At 39.0% G+C, this 19,953-nt stretch overlaps 1 protein-coding gene and 1 long non-coding RNA gene across 2 annotated transcripts; both read right to left on the bottom strand.

Moving 5' to 3' along the window:
* Positions 1–14,870: 14,870 nt before the first annotated feature.
* Positions 14,871–15,293, bottom strand: LOC122027095. Its single transcript, XR_006124288.1, has 3 exons — positions 15,230–15,293; positions 15,044–15,136; positions 14,871–14,975 (listed from the first exon to the last, which is right to left on the bottom strand). It is a non-coding gene; the product is annotated as an uncharacterized LOC122027095 (long non-coding RNA).
* Positions 15,294–15,910: 617 nt separating this feature from the next.
* On the bottom strand, positions 15,911–19,518 carry LOC122026804. Its single transcript, XM_042585519.1, has 7 exons — positions 17,507–19,518; positions 17,346–17,433; positions 16,973–17,253; positions 16,353–16,594; positions 16,224–16,259; positions 16,012–16,127; positions 15,911–15,925 (listed from the first exon to the last, which is right to left on the bottom strand). Exons 1-7 carry the CDS (start codon positions 19,516–19,518, stop codon positions 15,911–15,913), a joined length of 2,790 nt encoding a protein of 929 aa, XP_042441453.1.
* Between the last annotated feature and the right edge of the window lie 435 nt (positions 19,519–19,953).

Genomic DNA, 19,953 nt, shown 5'->3' with positions numbered 1-19,953 from the left:
CAATGTTAGAGAATGTCGGGTGTCCGGACTTGCTGGGTGATGGAGGACACGTGGGACCCTTTTATGGGGCGGAAGAATGTTCCATTCGCAGATGACCACAGACCGTTAGAATATTCCCTGGAATACAACAGTTATTCTCTGACAGACGGTTACGATTCTCTGACTTTGTTGTCGTGTAGCACCTTCTGTACCCGACTAGGTATGAATAGGAGAAGCTTGAGATGGTCGGTAGTTAGCCTACTGGGAGGACCAGGCCTGGATATAGTCGAGCTGTGGAAACCTGATCAGTCGGAGCAGGTCAGGCATCACCTTGACTGCCCACCATGTCTCAGACCTGGGTGTCTCAGATCTAGGGTCCTGGTCTATGAGAACCCGACCGGGAACTATGTCGCTGATGTCGTCAGACGGTCCTACCTCTTCTTTCCCTAGCTGCTGACTTCCACGTCGCTTTGACCTCTGACTATCACGTCCCCTTGACTTCTGACTGCCACATCTCCTTGACTTCTGACTGTCATGTCTTGATGACTTCTGATTGCCCGACTTTATTGGACTCCACCATTATGTACCGTATCACAAGCGTCCCCCCAAGTCTAGTCGAAGGAGGCTCAGGTCCAACTGACTAGACCTAGTCCCTGATGTCATTTACCTCGCCACGATAACTATACATGCTGCTCCTTTTTCTCCCTAGAGCTCTCTTTCTTTATGCAGATCTCGAGGGACGGTTTAATGCAAGCTCTGTTTGCTAAAAACCCACTTGGGGTTGAGAGTCTAGAATCCCGATCGAGAGGTCGTTGGTCGTGAGAGTAAGCTCACTTATAATTCGCATTGGGGCGAGAGTCTGGAGACGTGAAAGCATGCTCACTTATAACTCGCACTGGGGCGAGAGTCTAGAATCCCGACCGAGAGTTCGTTAGTCGTGAGAGCATGCTCACTTATAACTCGCACTAGGGCGAGAGTCTGGAGACGTCAGAGCATGCTCACTTATAATTCGCGCTGGGGCAAAAGTCTGGAGGCGTGAAAGCATGCTCACTTATAACTCGCGCTGGGGCGAAAGTCTGGAATCCCGACCGAGAGGTCGTTGGTCGTGAGAGCAAACTTACTTATAACTCGCGTTGGGGCGAGAGTCTGGAGGCGTGAGAGCATGCTCACTTATAACTCGCACTAAGGCGAGAGTCTGGAGGCGTGAGAGCATGCTCACTTATAACTCGTGCTGGGGCGAGAGTCTGGAAGCGTGACCAGGAAGTGATCTAGAGGTCTGACCGGAAAGAGATCTGGAGGCCTGACCGAAGCGATCTGGAGGTCTGACGAAGAAGCGATCTGGAGATCTGACCAGGAAGCGATCTGGAGACTTGATCAGGAAGCGATCTGGAGGCCTGACCAAGAAACAATATGGAGGCCTGACCAGGAAGCGATCTGGAGACCTGACCAAGAAGCGATCTGGAGTCCTAACCAGGAAGCAATTTGGAGGCCTGACTAGGAAGCGATATAGAGGCCTGACCTAGAAGCGATATGGAGATCTGACCAAGAAGCGACTTGGCCTACAAACTTGACTTTATTAACCTTAGACACCTTATCTTTGGTTAATTTATTCTCTTCTTTAACCTTGGACACCTCATCTTTGCCATAATTATATGCAACTCTAGCATATTTATTCTCATTGGCTTTGGATGACACTCATTTGTCCTTGGTCACTCCTCCCTGACCAATGTCATATGTGTTGCAACCCCAAGGTTGTTTTGGTGTGATCAACAAGATAAGTTAGGTCCTGTGTATTTTTAACCTTGTGTCTAAGTGTGCAGGAGCTTAAGAGCACAAGTAGTTGAGCGAAAGATGTATCTAGCAAGAAGGATGGCACGCGGTGCGTCCGAGGGACGAGGCGCTACGGAAGAGTACACCAGCGGAGGAGAGGGAAGCATGCGGTGGTTCCGATGGACGAGAAGTCGGAGTGGAAGACTGCTCGAGGAGCAAGAGATGCAGCTAGCAAGAAGGTCGGCACGGGGTGCGATCGAGGGACGAAGACTGCGGATGAGTACACTGGCGGACGAGAAGGAAGCACGCGGCGATTCCAAGAAATGAGAAGCCAGAGCAGAAGCCTGTTCGAGAAGACCGGAAATTGGGTTCGGGTGAGCCCTATTCCGGATGGCAGAGATCACCCAAGCAAGAGGAAGACTCGGTCTGAGGCGAACGGAGCCGGGGCGCCCTGAACAGTCCGGGGCGCTCGGAACCCTTCTGGGCGCCCGGAGTTGACTTTTTGACCAGATCGCGTTAATCGCGATCTGAACGTTGGGGGATAAATTTTTATCCCCCCCAAGACGCCCGGAACTCCTTCGGGGCGTCCCAACCAAGACTATAAATACAGCCTTGGTCCAGAAGCTTTTAATCAATCAGAACTCAAGTAATTTTTTCAACACTTGTGTACTTCGTCTGTAGTTTAGCTTCTTTTTGTGCGCGTCATCGTTGTACGAGGCTTTTCCGCCTGAAGGAGTTTTTAGTGCGATCATCTTCCTTGGATTAACAACCTCCCCGGTTGTAACCAAGTCAATCCCGGTGTGCCTCGTCTTTTCTGATTTACTTTCTGTTTAGCTAATTTATGCAAGTGTTAGTTTAAGAGTTCGAGAAAGGTTTTCTTTTTTATTTTCAGGCTATTCAACCTCCCCTTTTAGCCGGCCGCAATAGTCCAACAATATGTCACCTTAACACTTGACCTCATTTTGGTCTTTGAGGGATCCAATTTGATATTTTGGGGTCTTTGACCACCCAAACACATATCAAGTCCTCTAGATCCAATAATGAACTTATCTAGGACTTTCTTCATTTCCTCAAGCCTTGCTTTCAAGGCTTGATTTTCCAATTATAGGGTTCTAACCCTAGAATCAACATGTTCACCTTGGACATTCCTAGACCTACCCTTTCTAGGCATATGTCTCTCCTTCTTGGGATTAATGCCTAGGTTTTCAACCACCTTCCTCTTCTTAGGCAAGGTAGGTTGTTTCCTTTTAGGTCTAACATTAGTGTATGATTTCCTAGGATTATCTATTGTGTTAACCATATTTCTATCATTATATCTAAATCCATAATTATGCATGGGTACATAATTTTCATTATTCCTATTTCTAACCAGCATGAAGGAATTTGAAATTGGATTAAACTTCAAATTACGGATTACCTTCCCTTTTACCTTTGAAGCTCCCCCTTGACTTAAGCTCCTTTTCTTCTCTCATTTCTTCAAGTGCGCCAATTTCTTGAGCTCTCCTCTCGTTGGGCACTTTGTGTGGTAGTGACCCCACTCACCACATGTAAAGCATCGAATGTGTCTATTCTCCTTGGCACCATCCCTATAACCCATGTTAGTTTTTAAAAGAATTTTATCAAATTTAGGGTTTACCTCCTTTACCTTCTTGAGCAAAGGATACATACTCTTGTAGTGTACCATCTTCCCACACTCAAAGCACTTGATGTGGGCTTTAGTGCTCTTCTTGGTGGGTGCGGTTGAAGATTGAGCTTCCAAGACCTCCTCTTCCTTGGATTGCTCTTCTTCTTCTTCCTTAAAAAAGTGAACGATTCCGCATCCTCCTCCCTTGAAGATGTGGATGACACTTCCTTATCTTCCTTCTCCTCCTTATATGTTGAACACGTGTCAACATCAGATTGGCCATTCTCCTCTTAGACCAATGAGCTATTCTCCTTGGGCTCCTCCACTCCTTGGAGTTTTGTAAGATCTTCATGGAATGCAATGATCTTTTTCTAAAGATCACTTGCATTCTCATAATTACCTACACTCAACAAAATGTTAGGAGCTAATAAATTCAATAGAATTTTCGTTACCTCCTTATCTGCCTTAGATTGCTCCATTTACTCCTTGGTTCAATACCGAGGCCAGAGGGATTTTCCTTTCTTGTCTATAAAGGATCTTCCAATGTGATCCAATGGTCCCAATCTATTTGGAACCATGTCTCCAAGCACGACCTCCAATATCCAAAGTTTTCCTTCTTCTATGGAGGTGAGATCTGGATATCCTATCCTAATAGTCCTTCCGACTCCATCTTCCTTTAGCGCTTTGCTCCCTGGTTATTAATTCAACGAAGAACGACTAAGCTTTGACACCAACTGTTGGGACTTTGATTTCCAACTAGAGGAGGGTGAATAACCGATCATCCAAATCGTCGCTTCTTACACTTGTTAGTACGTAGCGGAAATACAAAACAAAATACTAACAAGGAAGCTAAACCCTAAACAATACAAAGACAAAAAAACACAAATCCAATGACACGTTTATGTAACGTGGTTTAGAGATTAGGACTCCTACTCCATAGCTGTCCGTAAGGTGGATGATCCCGATCCATCGGTAGATGACTCTCTAGAAAACTATGGCTAGCTCAAGTAGCTCCTTGTGAGTGGAGAAATCTCACCACAACCTTGCACAAGCATGCTTGATCACACAAGAGCTTGGAAGACTCTAATAGGGGTTAACCACTTCTATTTTCGTCAACCTTAGCCAAGCACCCTGAGCTCTCTTAAATAGAGCTCGGGAGGAAACACCTAACTATGTTTATTGCCACCAATTGACTAATAAAATCATCAATCAATTGGTCCTCTATGGAATTTGACCGTCACATTCCAATAGCTCAATACTAGTCGATTGATGGAAGTACCAGTCGACTGATACAATAATTGCTATAGTAACTACTATAGTACTAGATTACTGTTTGCACATCCATCGGACATAGAAACATTCTATGCCTTAACCCAGTCGACTGGTCAAGTTGTTAGTCGATTGGTAAAATCCTAATCCTAGGGTTTTAACCCTCGAGTACATTCACTCAGCACTCATCTTTACCTGACTAACCTAGACCTAACCTTCTAACCTCATCCATCAACCTCGCGTCCCTCAGATGTCTCCCCATCCTTCATACATTGCCTTCTGGAGCTTCCTTCAGTCTTGTCCTAGTTGTCGGGTTTTCCTTTTTCAAGAGGCTCCTTACCTCCGGGACTTCTGTTGGTACGGTTAGCACTAATGGTTTAACTCAGATTTTGATGAATGACAAAATAGATTAAGTTAATTTTGTTGTGATCTGACACTTTGATGAAGTGTGCAGGAGAAACCCAGCTAGGTCGACGGTCTAACTTGATAGCTAGCACGAAGTCCAGACTGGTCAACAGGTAGACTGAATATTTGGCACGAAGCTCAGCTAGGTCGACGGGTTGACCTGATAATTGGCACGAAGTCCAGACTGGTCGGCGGGCTGACCGGATGTTTGGCACAAACTCTAACTTGGTCAACGGGTGGATAGCTGACACAAAGTCCAGACAGGTCGACGGACTGACCGAGTCTAGCAAGTAAGTTAAGGTAAGTCATTGGAGGGGAGTGACTTGGTGAGGACATGTTCCCCGTTCGAAGGAACAGTAGGCGTCGATCCAACTTAGAACCATCTCGAGAATCTAAGTTGAGATCGTGACTAGATTCCGGTCTCGATGAGATGGAATCTAATTATTACCTTGTTTTATTATATTTATGCTAACTTTTATTTTGCAGGGTAGTTTAATCTTTATTTTTTCTTGGACTAAAATTTTCTTGCAGGAAAAGGAATTTCTAGAAAATGGTAGTCCGGGCACCAGGAAGGCAAAATGAGTTCTTGTACTTTCATTTGTAAACAATTTTTGAACTGCCGGTGAATTGCCCAACGAAAGCACTCAACGAGTGCGGATCTTGGAGTAGGAGTCGACGAAGGCTCCGAACCAAGTAAAACTGGTTCGTGATAGCATTGTGATTTTTATTTTTCGCTGCGTACTCGCTACGAATTTTCGACCGCTATTCACTCCCCCCCCCCTCTAGCGTCTTCCACAATCCAACAACTTTAACCATTGTCAAGTCATACTTGGACTTATGTTGCTAAGACTACATACTTGGACTTACACCATCAAGACTCCTCTTGGACTTTTCTCCTTTGCCAAGATCACACTTGGACTTTCGTTGTTGTACCTCAATCTTGCACACTCGCAATGTATATCAAATACAATAATAAACCTAACTTAAACCTTTGTCCATACATCAAAACTTTGGACACCTAGATTGTTCTAACAAAAGTAACATTCTATAGGTCTTTGGAATTGATAAAAGATATCAAAAAGATCAGATTTTTGTATCATGAAAAATACCCAAGTAAACTTACTAAAGTTATTAATAAAAATCATATAATAAAGAAAACCTTGATTTGACAAAATATGTAAAATATCGAAAAATGGCGGATAACGATAAAGGAATTTTTTGAAATTTTTAGAATTTTTTTTGAAATTTTTAGAAATTTTTCTGAAATTTTTCGGAGACTGTATGGATGAGTTTACGGGGATAAAATTTGGTCCCCGGGAAAACCTGTTTAGCCTACCCATTTAAGCAAAGAAAAGTTTGCTTTTCTTTTTATTTTTCTTTTTATTCTTTTTCTTTTTCTTTTCTCCCCACGCGTCGTTTCCTTCGTTTCCTCCCCGCGTGCCCGACGCCTCACCCGCGTCATCTCCTCTAGTGCCCTAACCGTCCCTTTCCCAACCGGCGCTGCAAAGTCGCCGCACGCCTCGTGATTAAAGCCATCACAGATCCCCTCTGTTTCGCTTCCTCTTCCTCGCCACTACTGATCTCTGTTCCCTTTCCCTTTTCTCCCCCGATACAGCCGAGGATCTTCATCTTCTTCTCTTCTGGTGCCGACGCTGACCCCCAACTGCAGGCGCCTCCGACTCCACGGATCCACCATCCGCGGGTGTGCCCTAGTGTCGGCGCAGATCCAGCGCACTTTTCTTGAGCCATGCCCTAGTGACGTCGACCGTCAGCCTTTCTCCCGATTCCGCCGCTGCTAGTGCTTCTTCGTTGGATCTCTGCTCAACGCCGACCTTCTTTTCTATCTCTTCAGCCGATGCCCCACTCCCGACGCCACGACCGTCTCCTAATCGTACGCATTGTCCGCCCTCACGCGAACCAATCGCCAGCCGATTTCTCTTCATCATCTCCCAACCTCCTCTATTCCCTAGCATGGTGGCTGATTCTCTGGTCGTGGTGATCTTAGAGGTAGGTACGCTTCTTAGTGGTGATTGGTGTATCTCATCTCAGTATTGTGTTGATTGGGTGTTTCCTTTTGGATCCGGGCAATGAAGAGGTGTTCGGAAAGAGCTGTGGTGTTTCCTGGTATTTCCAACATCAAAACAAACCCTAACGGTGTAGCAACAGCGGCTGTGAATTGAGGTAAAGTGTAGAGAAATTGTTTCTCTTGTTGTAGCGTACACTTAATTGAAGCTTGGAAAGGATAAGAAATGAATAGTATATAAATTTATTTAAAGTTTAAGTTGTTTATGTGTAAATGGATTAGGTTTGGAATTAATCTAATGGTATGATTAGGGTTTTGCCCTAATTTAGTGTTAGAGATTTTATTCAGCTATTTCATATGAATTTAGCTAAATAAAATATATTTATATTGGTGACACAAGACTTTGACGCAAGACGAGTATCTCGACATCGGATTTGGACCGGATACGATCCTCTTATTGGAAGCGGGTACTTTGACTTATCGTTTTAGATATGTCATTTGATATGCATAGTAATGTTTTTAACAAATAGTAATGATTATGTTTCTTATCTGCATAGGTTGGTCACTACCCGATACCTGTTACATGCTTATTTTGTTTACTTGTTATGCACTTCATGTTAGTACCTACCTGATTATACATGCTTATAGGGGTAGTGACATAATCATGCTTCATTATGTTCAGGACCTAGGTTTTTGTACCTTATCTGATCTGTGTACCTTTGATTTGATTCTTTGTCCTATGGTACACATTTTATATATATGGATAGGTTCAGGATATTCCATGCTTAGTGTCATGCATCATCTCGCATGATTGCATGCTGTGCGATAGTCGGCTCCATTATTGTTGAGCACATCGCCAGTTACATAGATCTGCACACACCACTACTCATGGGTTAGTGGTATATCAGGCAGGGTGTGTGGCAGTTTGCTCTGTCAGTGCTCCGCTAGTCCACTCATGGGCAGCGTGACGCAGCGTGGTAGCACGTCAGGGATCCCTCCTCTGGATTGTCTCAGGGAGATGAGAGCATTGCACTCCCCCACTTATGATTTGGGTAGGAGGATAGGTGTACTCCGACAGCATCCCGTCCACTCGGTCACTCATCAGGAGCAGTAATGGCAGAGTGCACAGTTGTCACAGCCCTACCCACTCGGTCTCACCATCGTGTGTGAGATGATTGACTGGAGAGTAGGGGTGACCAAGACATGTCATTGGCATCATATGCATTGATGCATTTATTGCTTGTGTTTGTTGCACTTGTATGCTACATATTGGATGGATGCATATGTTTGACATGCATACAGGATCCCTATACTTTTTGGTTGATTATCCATGCTCAGTTCTTGGTTAGTACAGTTGTTCTCCTGTTTATTTCAGTTGCATTTATCATTCTTATATCAGGAGACTGTACGCATGGTTAGGGCTATTTGTTATTTTCTTTATTATGCATATCAGTAGTTACCCGCTGAGGAGTTGACTCACCCCGTGGATATTTACTATTTTCAGGTTGAGGCTGTTCGGAGGAGTTCCAGTCGCTAGTCCCCTGCAGAGCGCGAGGATGTGTTTTATCTTTTGGTTTTCGTATTGTACTTTTTAGACTTGTTCTAGTTTTGACACTTGAATATTGTGTTATCTTTATTGTCAATGAGTTTTATTGGATTTGTTTTTGCTACATGCCTGTCTGGATGACAGAAGAGGTGAGATCATTGTGATTTGAGCTTTATGGGTGTAGTTGATTAGGATTTTTGACATGATTTTCCTTATCGTAGCGTTTGTTTAGTTTTACTATTAAACTGCGTGGATGTTGCTTATTATTTATTGTTATTATTTCGACCGTGTTGGCCGATGTATATGTGGCCCTGAGGACTTTGTAGAAAGTTCAGATTGTCACCCGTACAGGGGAGATGCTGTCGAAATTTCTTCTGGCAAGGACTTCCCCGGGGCGTGACAAAATAGGAGTAGTGTCTCAAACATCAAAGTGAATTATTTCTAAAGAAAACTAGACGTATGAAAAGAAGAAACAAAGGGTAATTTGTGTCTTTTTTGCTTTCAAACATGCTTCACAAGAATGAGATGAGGATGACAAAGTAGTTAGTCAGTCAAACTGATTATTGATTCCTTGAACAAGACATCGAGATAGATGACCAAGTTGTACATGCCAAGAGGTTTTATTTGTGCATTCTCCAATTAGAGCTTTGGCGGATATAGGTTCAAGGTAATAAAGACCGTCTCTAATTTCTCCTCTGAGTAGGGTGGTTCTAGTTGTGGATCTTTCATAAGATAATAATGAGGGTGAAATTCAAAGAACACATTTTTATCAAGAGTAAATTGACAAACTGAGAATAAATTTTTAGTGATAAAAGGAACATGAAGTGCATTGTACATGGAAAAATGTTGACCAGGAGAATCAAAAATTATGTTTCCAAGGTGAGCAATTTTCAAACCTGAATCGTTGCCTACTTATACCGTGTCAAGACCATGATAGGAGAAGGCTTCTGTAAGAATGTCATAATCTAACATAACGTGATGAGTTGCTACAGAATCTAGATACCATCCTGAGATTGAAGAATCTACCGTAGGTATATAGTAATTGTTTGTAAGAGAGAATGCTCCTGGATGAGATGATGGAGTTGAGGATGCAAAATCTCCTAGAAAATTCTTATAACATTGATGAGCAATGTGATCATTATTGAGATAGATCTGACAACGTCATCATCCTCGTCCTCATCCTTGTCCTCGTCCTCTATTTCTTCCACTTTGATTTCCTTGATTTGGTTGATGATGGGTAGCACTATCACTTTTGTAAGTCGTATGTACAAAAAGAGCAAGAGAATTTGAGACCTTTTGATATTGTAATTGTAGAAATATCTCATTCGAAAAGAGCAAGTCATGAAGAGTATTGAGTGATACTTGATCTATACGAGTAGTCACGCTAGGAATATAGCTATCATATTGAGATCCCAGACCTGCAAGAGCATGTATTAGTAAATCTAGATCTGAAATTGGATGGTCAATTGTAGCTAAATGTTTGGCAATGGTCTTGATTGATTGCATATATTCATTGAAAGACTTATCTCCTCGTTGCACCAATTTTAATTGCATGTGAAGTTGAAGAACACGTGCTTGAGAGTGTGAAGCAAATGTTTGAGCAAGAGCTTTCCATATTTGGCGAGAGCTAACAAATCCAACAATTATAGGAAGTATAGGCTCATTAATCATTGAAATCAACTATGTCATAAATAGTTGATCTTTCTTGCTCCATATAGCATAGGTTGAATCGTCTTCTTGTGGATTAAGAGAAGAGTACCATCAATAACTCAAAGTAGATCATGAACACGAAGTAGTGAAAGAAACTGCATCTTCTAAAGTATACAATTATCATGGTTAAGTTTGATGGATAAATAAGATATGATATTCAAGGATAAGAAAGATAATTGTGTCGCAAAATTTATTTCTGTGATGGATGATGATGAAAGTTTGGACATTATATATAGAGATGAAAGAATTATTGCTATGAACCAACAAGGAAAGAGCAATGTCAAGCAAGACTTAAAAAAAAAAAAAAAAAAAAAGAACAAACAGGATTTTTTTTTTTTTAAGAAATAATTAGAATAGAAAAAATGAGCTTGGCAGTGGATTTTACGTAAGAGAAAAGGAATAAATCAGAAAAGAAGTGAAAGACGATAACTTATCTGTTAAAATAAAATAAAATAAAATAGGGTAATTGAATTGAGGAAGTATTACTTTTATTGTGGCCGGAACAGAGAAGTCGGCCGATATCTAGTGGGTAGGGCGACAAAAACTGAACAGCAGTGTTCGGCTTTAGACAGTGCTAGCCGGTAGTACCTCATTTGGCCGGAGCAATGATTGGACCACAGAGAAGAGGCAGCAACAGCAAATCTTCTTTTGGTTGGCGTCGGCAGCTGAGAATGGAGAAGGAGAAACTTTTTTTTTTTCGTATGTGGCAAAAGAAGAGAGGGGAGAGAGAGGTTTTGCAATTGTTGCTTAGATCTCAAGGGAAGAGAAAAAAGAGGAGGGGCAGAATGTTGAAGAAGAAAGAAAATACGGCTCTAATATCATATCAAGATAATTGAACTATAGAGAAAACCGATAACAAAATAAACTCACATACAATTTATAGAGATAATAAAATACTTGATGAAAGATTAATAAAGAAAATATTAATTATTATCCTAATATAAATTTAATTTGATCGGGTCAAACGACTTATTTAATAATTCCACCATTTTACTGTCCACTTAAAGTGAACTGATGTACGATGAAGGATCCGGTGGCACAGGGACCGGCGAGGCACCATCTAACATCTGTGTTACCTTCTGCATTGTCGGCCTCAGCGATGGATCTTCCTGGATGCACCAAAGGGACACTCTCACAAACCTCTCCACCTTCTTCATGTCCCGCATCGCTTGCTCATCACCCTCGACGAGCATGTCCAGTCGCCCGTATCTGAAGCAGTCATCATTTGCCCAGAACACCAGCACGGAGTCGTCCTCATTTTGCACGTCCACATTCTTCCTGCAGCATACGATTTCCAACAGCACCACCCCGAAGCTGTACACGTCCACCTTCGCCGATACGCCCGTGCTCTTAAACCACTCCAGCGCGACTCAGCACTTGGGACGGCAGTACGGTGTCGGCAGGAATCTGAAAGCTCTGCCAACGAGGTTGCCCTTCGGCGTCGACAAGCACGAAGTTGCCGGTGTTGAGCATAGCAGCGTGAGAGGCGTTGGAGACGCCGGCGCTCCACACCTCACTTCCAGAGTGGTCCTCCAGCGAGAACCGCCCGTCCGAGGTCAGCTCCACCTTGGCGCCGTCCTGCACCGGGTCGTCACCGTTGACGTACCAGACGATTGTCCTGTCAGCGATCTTCTCAAACCAGACGGCGAGCAGGAACTTGCTGGTGTCTGAAGGAAGGGGCCGGAAGCCGAAGGCGAACTTGCCGGAGGGGGATAGCCAAGAAGTGTTCGGCCCGAGAGGAGTAAGGGAGGAGCCCATGTTGGAAACAGAAATTATGGGAGAAGAAAAAAGAATTATAGAAAGAAAAATGTGGAATAGGAGAAATAACTCTATGTGGAAGAGGAGTAGAAGAAAATAGAAAACTCAACTTGTTCATTCATGAAAAAGAAGTACATATTTATAGGCTTATTGGATAAGTACTAATATGAGATAATCATGATATTTAAAAAAAATAAATAAATAAATAAATTCTATCTCCACGAACTCTTATCAATTCATCAAGTTCTATCTCTATCCTATCTCTAGTCAAGACTTGTCACATCACCATTTTATCTCCATAAAATTTTATCAACAAAAAAACAAGTTTAATTTTCAACACCCCCTCTTAAACTTGATTTTGTGACTCCAAGCAAATATCGCATTTTGATGAAGTCTTCAAATTTGAGTGGCTTGGTAAAAATATCAGCAACTTGATCATGAGATTTTATGTATTCCACTTGCACCTCTTTTCTTGTAATACATTCTCTGATATAGTGAAAGCGCGTATCGATGTGCTTGCTTCTATCATAGAAGACTGGATATTTTGCTAGTGCTATTGTAGACTTGTTATTAACTCGTATCTTGGTTGCCTCTTCTTGTGATAAACTTAACTCGCAGCCACATACTCTGCTTCACAAGTAGAAAGTGTGACAATAGGCTGCTTTTTCGACATCCAAGTAAAGGCTGTATCTCCCATAAAGAACACAAATCCTGTAGTGCTCTTTCTATCATCTATATCTCCACCCCAATCACTGTCACTATATCCTTCAAGTTTGAAGTGGTTAGATGTTGAATAAAATAATCCAAAATCTATCGTACCTTTGATATAGCGCAAAATTCTCTTAGCGATCTTAAGGTGGGTAGTAGTTGGATCTTCCATGTAGCGACTAACAAGTCCAACAGCATAAAGAATATCAGGCCTTGTGCATGTCAAGTATCGTAAACTTCCAACCAAACTCTTAAAAAATGTTGGATCAACTTTTTCTTCATCATCATGCTTTGATAGCTTGCACTACTAAAAAAGGGCCCTTTAACGACGGTATTTCCCGTCGTTAAAGGGGCATTTCCTGTCGTTAAAGGTCATCAACGACGGTATTTAATACCGTAGGGAGTTGTAGCTAAAAGTACCCGTCGGGATTTGATTAACGACGGGAAACAAAATACCGTCGGTAAAAGATTTTACCCACGGTATTAACTACCGTCGTTAGTGACAATAACGACGGATTTAGATACCGTCGTTAATGATAGTAACGACAGTTATAGTACCGTCGTTAATAATAATAATGACAGTTATATATGCTACAATTTAGCATCGTTTAATTATTTAACGACGGCTTAGCATACCGTCGTTAATGGCGATGACGGTTTTGTATACCGTCGTTAATGGTAACAACGATATCACTTATCGGACTATATATATATATAAATTCATTAATGAATGCTAATAAAAACTAAAACATCATCCGATAATTCATGACAATTGTTTCTATATCATTAAACTTGATATCACAATGTCTAGTTATCATCCAACAAAATTAACATCTATTACATCAAAAGTATTCATTTATCTAAAGTCTTCCTATGCAAAATGTTGACATTCTCAAAAACTTCAAAAAGTACGTCTATTTCCCTTCCAAGCTTCAATACCTGTAATAAATATAAAAAAAAATGAGTATCACAATAAAAACTTTAACATAACTTAGAAATCTTTACATACAAACTACTGGAAATAGCAAACTTACTATAAATGGTAGAAACAAGGTACAAAATTTATTTGGAAATGATGTTAAGGAACCATTAGTGAGAGAGGCTATCGTTATTCAACGAAAATGTGATTGTCCATATGTAGCAATAGACATGGCAATTCTAAAATTGGAATGCAATGATGTTCATGTGAAGTCCAGTAGTAAGGTACAAAAATCTTTTAACTTTGTTGATCCAGCAGTAACTTACCCAATCTACCTCCAATGAACGGTTAATATTGTAATTGCTGTATGAAAACAATTGGTGATAGGGTAGATGTACAGAAAGAAAAATGTGCGACACATGCAGATCAGCAATCAAATGTAAGCTATGGCATGCATGTGAGCTGGACAAAGCTTCTTTTTTTAAATAAAATCAGTGAGCTTTATTCTATTTTGAAAAGTATTATTTCCTAACATGTAAAAGATATTACATATTCCATAACATTACAACAAAGTATGAAAAGTGTTTTAAAGAATACCTGTCAATTACTAAGATGAGCCTATTTGTTCCTCACTAATTGCTTTTGTGCCTATGAACCTTCATTCTATTGTTCTTCACCAATTGCTTGTGCGCCTATGAAGCATTTACAACTCAAAATGAACAAAACTATTCATTCTCATTATCAAGTAATAAACAAGAAATAGTAAAAAAAAATTAAAGTAACTAATTCAACCTTCAATAGTATTTGAAGCCGATGCATTCACTTGCGCATTAGGTGGTAAATTTTTTAGCATCAACTCCTTAAAAGCTTTAAATTCAGATTCCATATTATTCATTTTCTCACGTAGTGTGACATTCTCGTGATGAAGTTCTTGCTTTGACGCAATAGGTCCTCTCACATCTTTAGGCCTCACTCCTCCTCCATGGTCAAAAACATGATCATGTCGTTGAGGTCCAAAACATTTCTCAACAAGTTGAATATTTGACAAGGAAGAATCTTCTCGAACAACTTCACAAATCTCATCCTTCAATAAGTTAAAAGATTTTGAAATCTATGATGAATCAAATATCATGTGAAGAAATGAATTAAAATGTTATATACTCACATATTTTTCAATTGCATCAAGATCAACAATATGGTCTCCCTTTTTTCGTGTCTCAAAAAACATTGATGCAAAATCTGGAGGTTGTCCATCTTTTCCTCCCTATAAATATTAATAAGACACAATTTTATGTCTAAATTAATATAAAATCCTTATAAAATATGTTTTACCATTTCATATGCCAATTGCCTAAAAGGCTTGCTTCCTGTTCGATGTGGCATAGATTTCAAGGATCTATTCTGTGTATTTGTTTTACTCATTTTCTGCAAATATATTAATATTAGTATAATTTTATAAAAAATGCATTTAAATTAAAAAAGTAATTTATAACATAAAAAAGATGGGATAAGAATAACCTGAAAACTTTCACTTAAAAAATATTCTTTAACCAACCATTCCCAATCTTGTTTATCCATTCCCTTGGGAACATTTTGTAAAACTTCTTGACGTGTTTTGCATGGTTTTACAAATTTTGAGTTCATCTCGCATCTCCAATTCTTCCATAATTGTTGCATATGTTTAAGGGTTGCCTCACGATATAGCTCAATATCATCATTTTTGAACTTATCCTGAAATTTTTTTGGTAAGCATATAATAATGAGATATTTCATATAATAAAAAAATTGGTTAGTATTAAATATTTTAAGCACATGTTGAAATAATATGACATAACTTGTCTGTTAAAAGGGCATAAGATATTTCATATAATAACCATGCAAATTGTTTTATTTTGTGAAGATTCAAAACACAAAAATACGATTAAAAGGAACATCAATAAAGGACTACCTTGCAATAAAGGAATATTTCATATGATTTGGTTTGAGTCCAATCAATAAACTATGATATGGATACAATTCCATCCACGGTGGCAAAAATAAAGGACTACTTGCACAGATAATTCCATATATCTGAAATTATATGCCAATATATATCATGATATGATGCATCTAAATCTTAGCTGTAGAAAGTATAAATCACATAGCTTTACAAAAATAAGCATAAATCAAGTCTCCTATAGAAATGCATCAAATCCATAACTATATAATAGGAACCTACATACATAATGATAGTGACACATTCAAAGAGTACTTCTCCTAAGAAATTTATAGGAAGTATTAAAGATTGGTAATAGACTCACCGTAACAGCAGCCCACATGTGATTTTTAGCATCTTCACCAATTTTATTCCACGCAAGAACTCGAACTGGGCATATATTTCCATCTCTTACAATTATACCCAAATGTCTTGTAAAGGCTTGATGATTCAACCCAACAGCTCAACCCATATAGAAATTTATAAGAAGTTTCTCTCCATTTTTCAATTTACACACAGTACCACACTTATTTTTACCTCGCTTGTTCAAATTTTGTTGAGTAGATGATTTGTCTAAACATGAAAATAATTAGTTTAGATTTACATGAAAATGATTTGTCTAAACATGAAAATATTTTTACCACACTATAAATTGCTTTTTGATACCTTGGCTAGATTCCATTTGAGCTTGAGAGTCTTCCACATGGTCAACTTGTTCAGACACACATTGCATATCATTGTTATATGTGTTCACCAAAGAAGGCTCATGTTCAATTGATCTAGAAACATGATTTTGTCCAGACAATCCTAAATGCCTTGTGTTTTTTCCACGACCTCGAGCTAAAGAACCTGGTGCTATAAATAGCTTCCTCTTAGTACCCAAAGATGAATTTTGAGAGTCCATGATCCTACAACAAATACATTATCATATTAGTTAAATGAAAAGAATAATATAAATAGAATCAAAGTAGTTTAAAACACTAACACTTACACAAAGCAAATAAAGATTTATATTATTCTATCCTTAATTTTGATAAGCTTCGAGAATATCATCTATATTTGTAGGCATTGAATATCTCTTCGTCAACATATTATATGAGTATCGAGGAGATGTTTTTGTCACTATGTGCCAACCTTTTGAGGTATTATCTATCACATAAAACACTTGCGATGCTTGAGTGGCCAATACAAAAGGTTCATTTGATTTCAAAATCCGTTGACAATTTACACTAACAAAACCATATTTATCCACTTTGATCCCTCTTTCTCTAGAATGCACATCAAACCATTTGCACTTGAAAACCACAATTCGCCTTTCACCAAGAAATTGTAATTCAATAATATGTGATAACACTCCATAATAGTCAATATTTTCTGCACCATAGTTCCCAACAACGAGAATACCACTATTTTGTGTCCTTAGGCCCTTGCTGTGCTCTTCAGTATGGAATTTATATTCATTTACTTTACAACATACAAATGACTTCCCATACTGTGTAGGCCCACGTGCCAAAGAAAGCAGATCTTTCATTTTTTTGGTTTTGTCATTTTTATGTAACCTCTCGACCTATCAAATATGAAAGAAAAAAATTCTTACTCTCAAGATATAATTTATTAGTGAAAACAAAGACATGTATGTGCATTAAAAATCTCACTTACTCTAACTCTGAGCCAGTTAATAAATTGTTTATCCCATTCCTCATCGGACAAAACCAAATGACTAGAAGCACGGATTTGCAAGTAGTCACTACATAGGAAATTTAGAGGTTAATCATAATTTAAAAAAAACAATATGGAAGAATAAGTTTATAGTTTCATACTTGTAAAATGATTGAACTTCTTCACAATTCTTTAATATGTAGATGTGAGCTCGCTCTTGGTCAACACGATCCAAATTGCATGCTATTCCTGTTGATAACTCTTCAATGGATGAAAATATGGATAAACCATCATTACTTTCCATACATCCAAAATCAGATGTGTCGAAATATCTTAAGCATAAACTGATACACTCATTTGCTATATAACCCTCAGCAATTGATGCCTCTGGATGAGTTTTATTTCGAATATATGATTTGAAAGTACTCAACTTTTGTTCTATTGGATACATCCATCGATATTGAACAGGTCCCCCAAGCATAGCTTCCATTGCTAAATGAATCGGCAAATGTATCATGATGTCAAAAAATGAGGGTGGAAAAATCTTTTCCAACTTACAAAGTGTGATAGGAATTTGTCTTTCAAGTTGTTTCAAGTCTTCCATCTTTAGTGATTTGGAATACAAACTAGAAAAGAACATTGATAGCTCAACAAGAGCTTCATACACTGATTCTGAAAGTAATCCACGTGTTGCAAGAGGAATAAGATATTCTAGTAAGATGTGACAATCATGACTCTTTAAACCTGAAACTTTGTTCTCCCTAACATTTATACAATCCGCAATGTTTGAACAAAAGCCATCAGACATTTTTAATTGTTTAAGAAATAAACAAAGCTGATGTTTCTCACTAGAGGACAATGCGTAAGGTGCAGTGGGAAACTCAAGATCATCTCCTATTGCAACAGGATGTAATTCAGGCCTTATATTCAAGAGTTGTAAATCAAGACGTGTTTTGTGATTATCTTTAGTCTTGCCTTTAATATCCATAATTGTTCCAAGAACACTGTTACATATATTTTTCTCAATATGCATCACATCCAAATTATGCCTTAATAACAATGTTTCCCAATATGGTAGCTCAAAGAATATACTCTTCTTATTCCAATTATCACCCCGTTTATCATGAGATATTTTTGTCTTTCTAGTAGTATCCTTACCTAAGATTATGCCTTCCAAATCCTGAACTTGACATAAAATATCTTTTCCAGAAAATGATTTAGGCGGCAATCTCATTTCAACTGTACCATCAAAGGAATGCTTATCCTTGCGCCATTTGTGGTTTAATGGGAGATAACGTCGATGCCCCATATAACACTCTTTACCACCATTTGTCAATCTCATTGAGCAAGTATCCTTATTACAACAAGGACATGCTAACTTTCCTTTTGTACTCCATCCAGATAAATTTGCATATGCCGGGAAGTCATTAATTGTCCACAACAAAGCAGCACGTAAAGTAAAATTTTGAGAAGTTGATGTATCAAAAGTTTCTACTCTAGTGTGCCACAACTCAATCAATTCATCGATCAACGGTTGCAAATAGATATCAATTGCATCTCCACTACTCTCTGGACCAGGAATTAACATGGATAACATGAAGTTAGACAAGTTCATACACATTGATGGTGGTAAATTATAAGGAATAAGGATCACAGGCCAAATGCTATATGTTGTTTTTGCATTTGCAAATGGTTGAAACCCATCACTTGCGAGACCAAGTCTCACATTGCGAGCCTCTGAGGAGAAATCTTTATATCTTTCATCAAATGATTTCCATGTCATAGAATCAGCTGGATGCCTTAGAATTTCATCATCAACCCTTGCATCATTGTGCCATCTCATGTAAGGGGCAGTTTTTGAACACATAAATAACCTTTGCAACCTTGGTTTTAGTGGGAAATAACGTAATATCTTCTTTGGAATCTTCTTTCCATTAGCTTTGAATTGAGTTCCCCCACTATGCCTATCCTCCTTCCATCTAGATATTCCACACACTTCACAAAAATCCAAGTTCTTATGGTCTTTCCAAAATAACATACAATTATTTTTACATGCATCAATCTTTTCATAAGAAAGGCCAATATCTCTAATAAACTTTTTAGCATCAGAATATGAATCTGGAAGATCAGAATTTTCTGGTAATATTTCTTCCTTCAACAATTGCAACAACATGCTAAATGATTTATTTGTCCATTGTCCAACATTTTTTATATGAAGTAACTTTATTAATGCCGACAATTTTGAAACCCTTGATCCTTGGTTCTTTTGAATCATTTAATAATCTATAAAAAATTTTAGCTTCATCATTTTGCTCCTCACTAATATTAGCACACTTTGAATCATCATAATGTGGATGTAAATCTCTTAGAAGATCTTCCATTAAGTGATCATTATCATCTACTTCAGTTTCCGAATTGTGTATTTCCAAATCATCCTCTGGCTTTTCTCCATGATGATACCAAAATCTATAATTTTGAAGTATTCCATAAACAATCAAATGCATTTTAACAGATTCCCTAGACCCAAAATGTGCATTTGCACATTTAACACATGGGCATCGAATTTCATTTGTTGCCCTTGTTCTTTCAAAAGCATAGTCTAAAAAAT

The sequence above is a fragment of the Zingiber officinale genome, chromosome 10A (genome assembly GCF_018446385.1).
Source record: "Zingiber officinale cultivar Zhangliang chromosome 10A, Zo_v1.1, whole genome shotgun sequence".
Lineage (NCBI taxonomy): Eukaryota > Viridiplantae > Streptophyta > Magnoliopsida > Zingiberales > Zingiberaceae > Zingiber > Zingiber officinale.
Note: the sequence above shows the minus strand (reverse complement) of the source record. Positions and strands in the feature narration are given on the sequence as shown.

Excerpts from the sequence above, each read along its gene's own strand:
- LOC122026804 (XM_042585519.1), bottom strand. The coding sequence starts at position 19,518 with ATGTTGTTGCAATTGTTGAAGGAAGAAATATTACCAGAAAATTCTGAT. Across the intron at positions 16,595-16,972 it reads GTGGTTTTCAAGTGCAAATG|GATCATGGACTCTCAAAATT; the intron begins GTTTGATGTGCA and ends TATTTGTTGTAG. Across the intron at positions 16,128-16,223 it reads ACAAAATTTGAACAAGCGAG|CCTTTACAAGACATTTGGGT; the intron begins GTAAAAATAAGT and ends TGAATCATCAAG.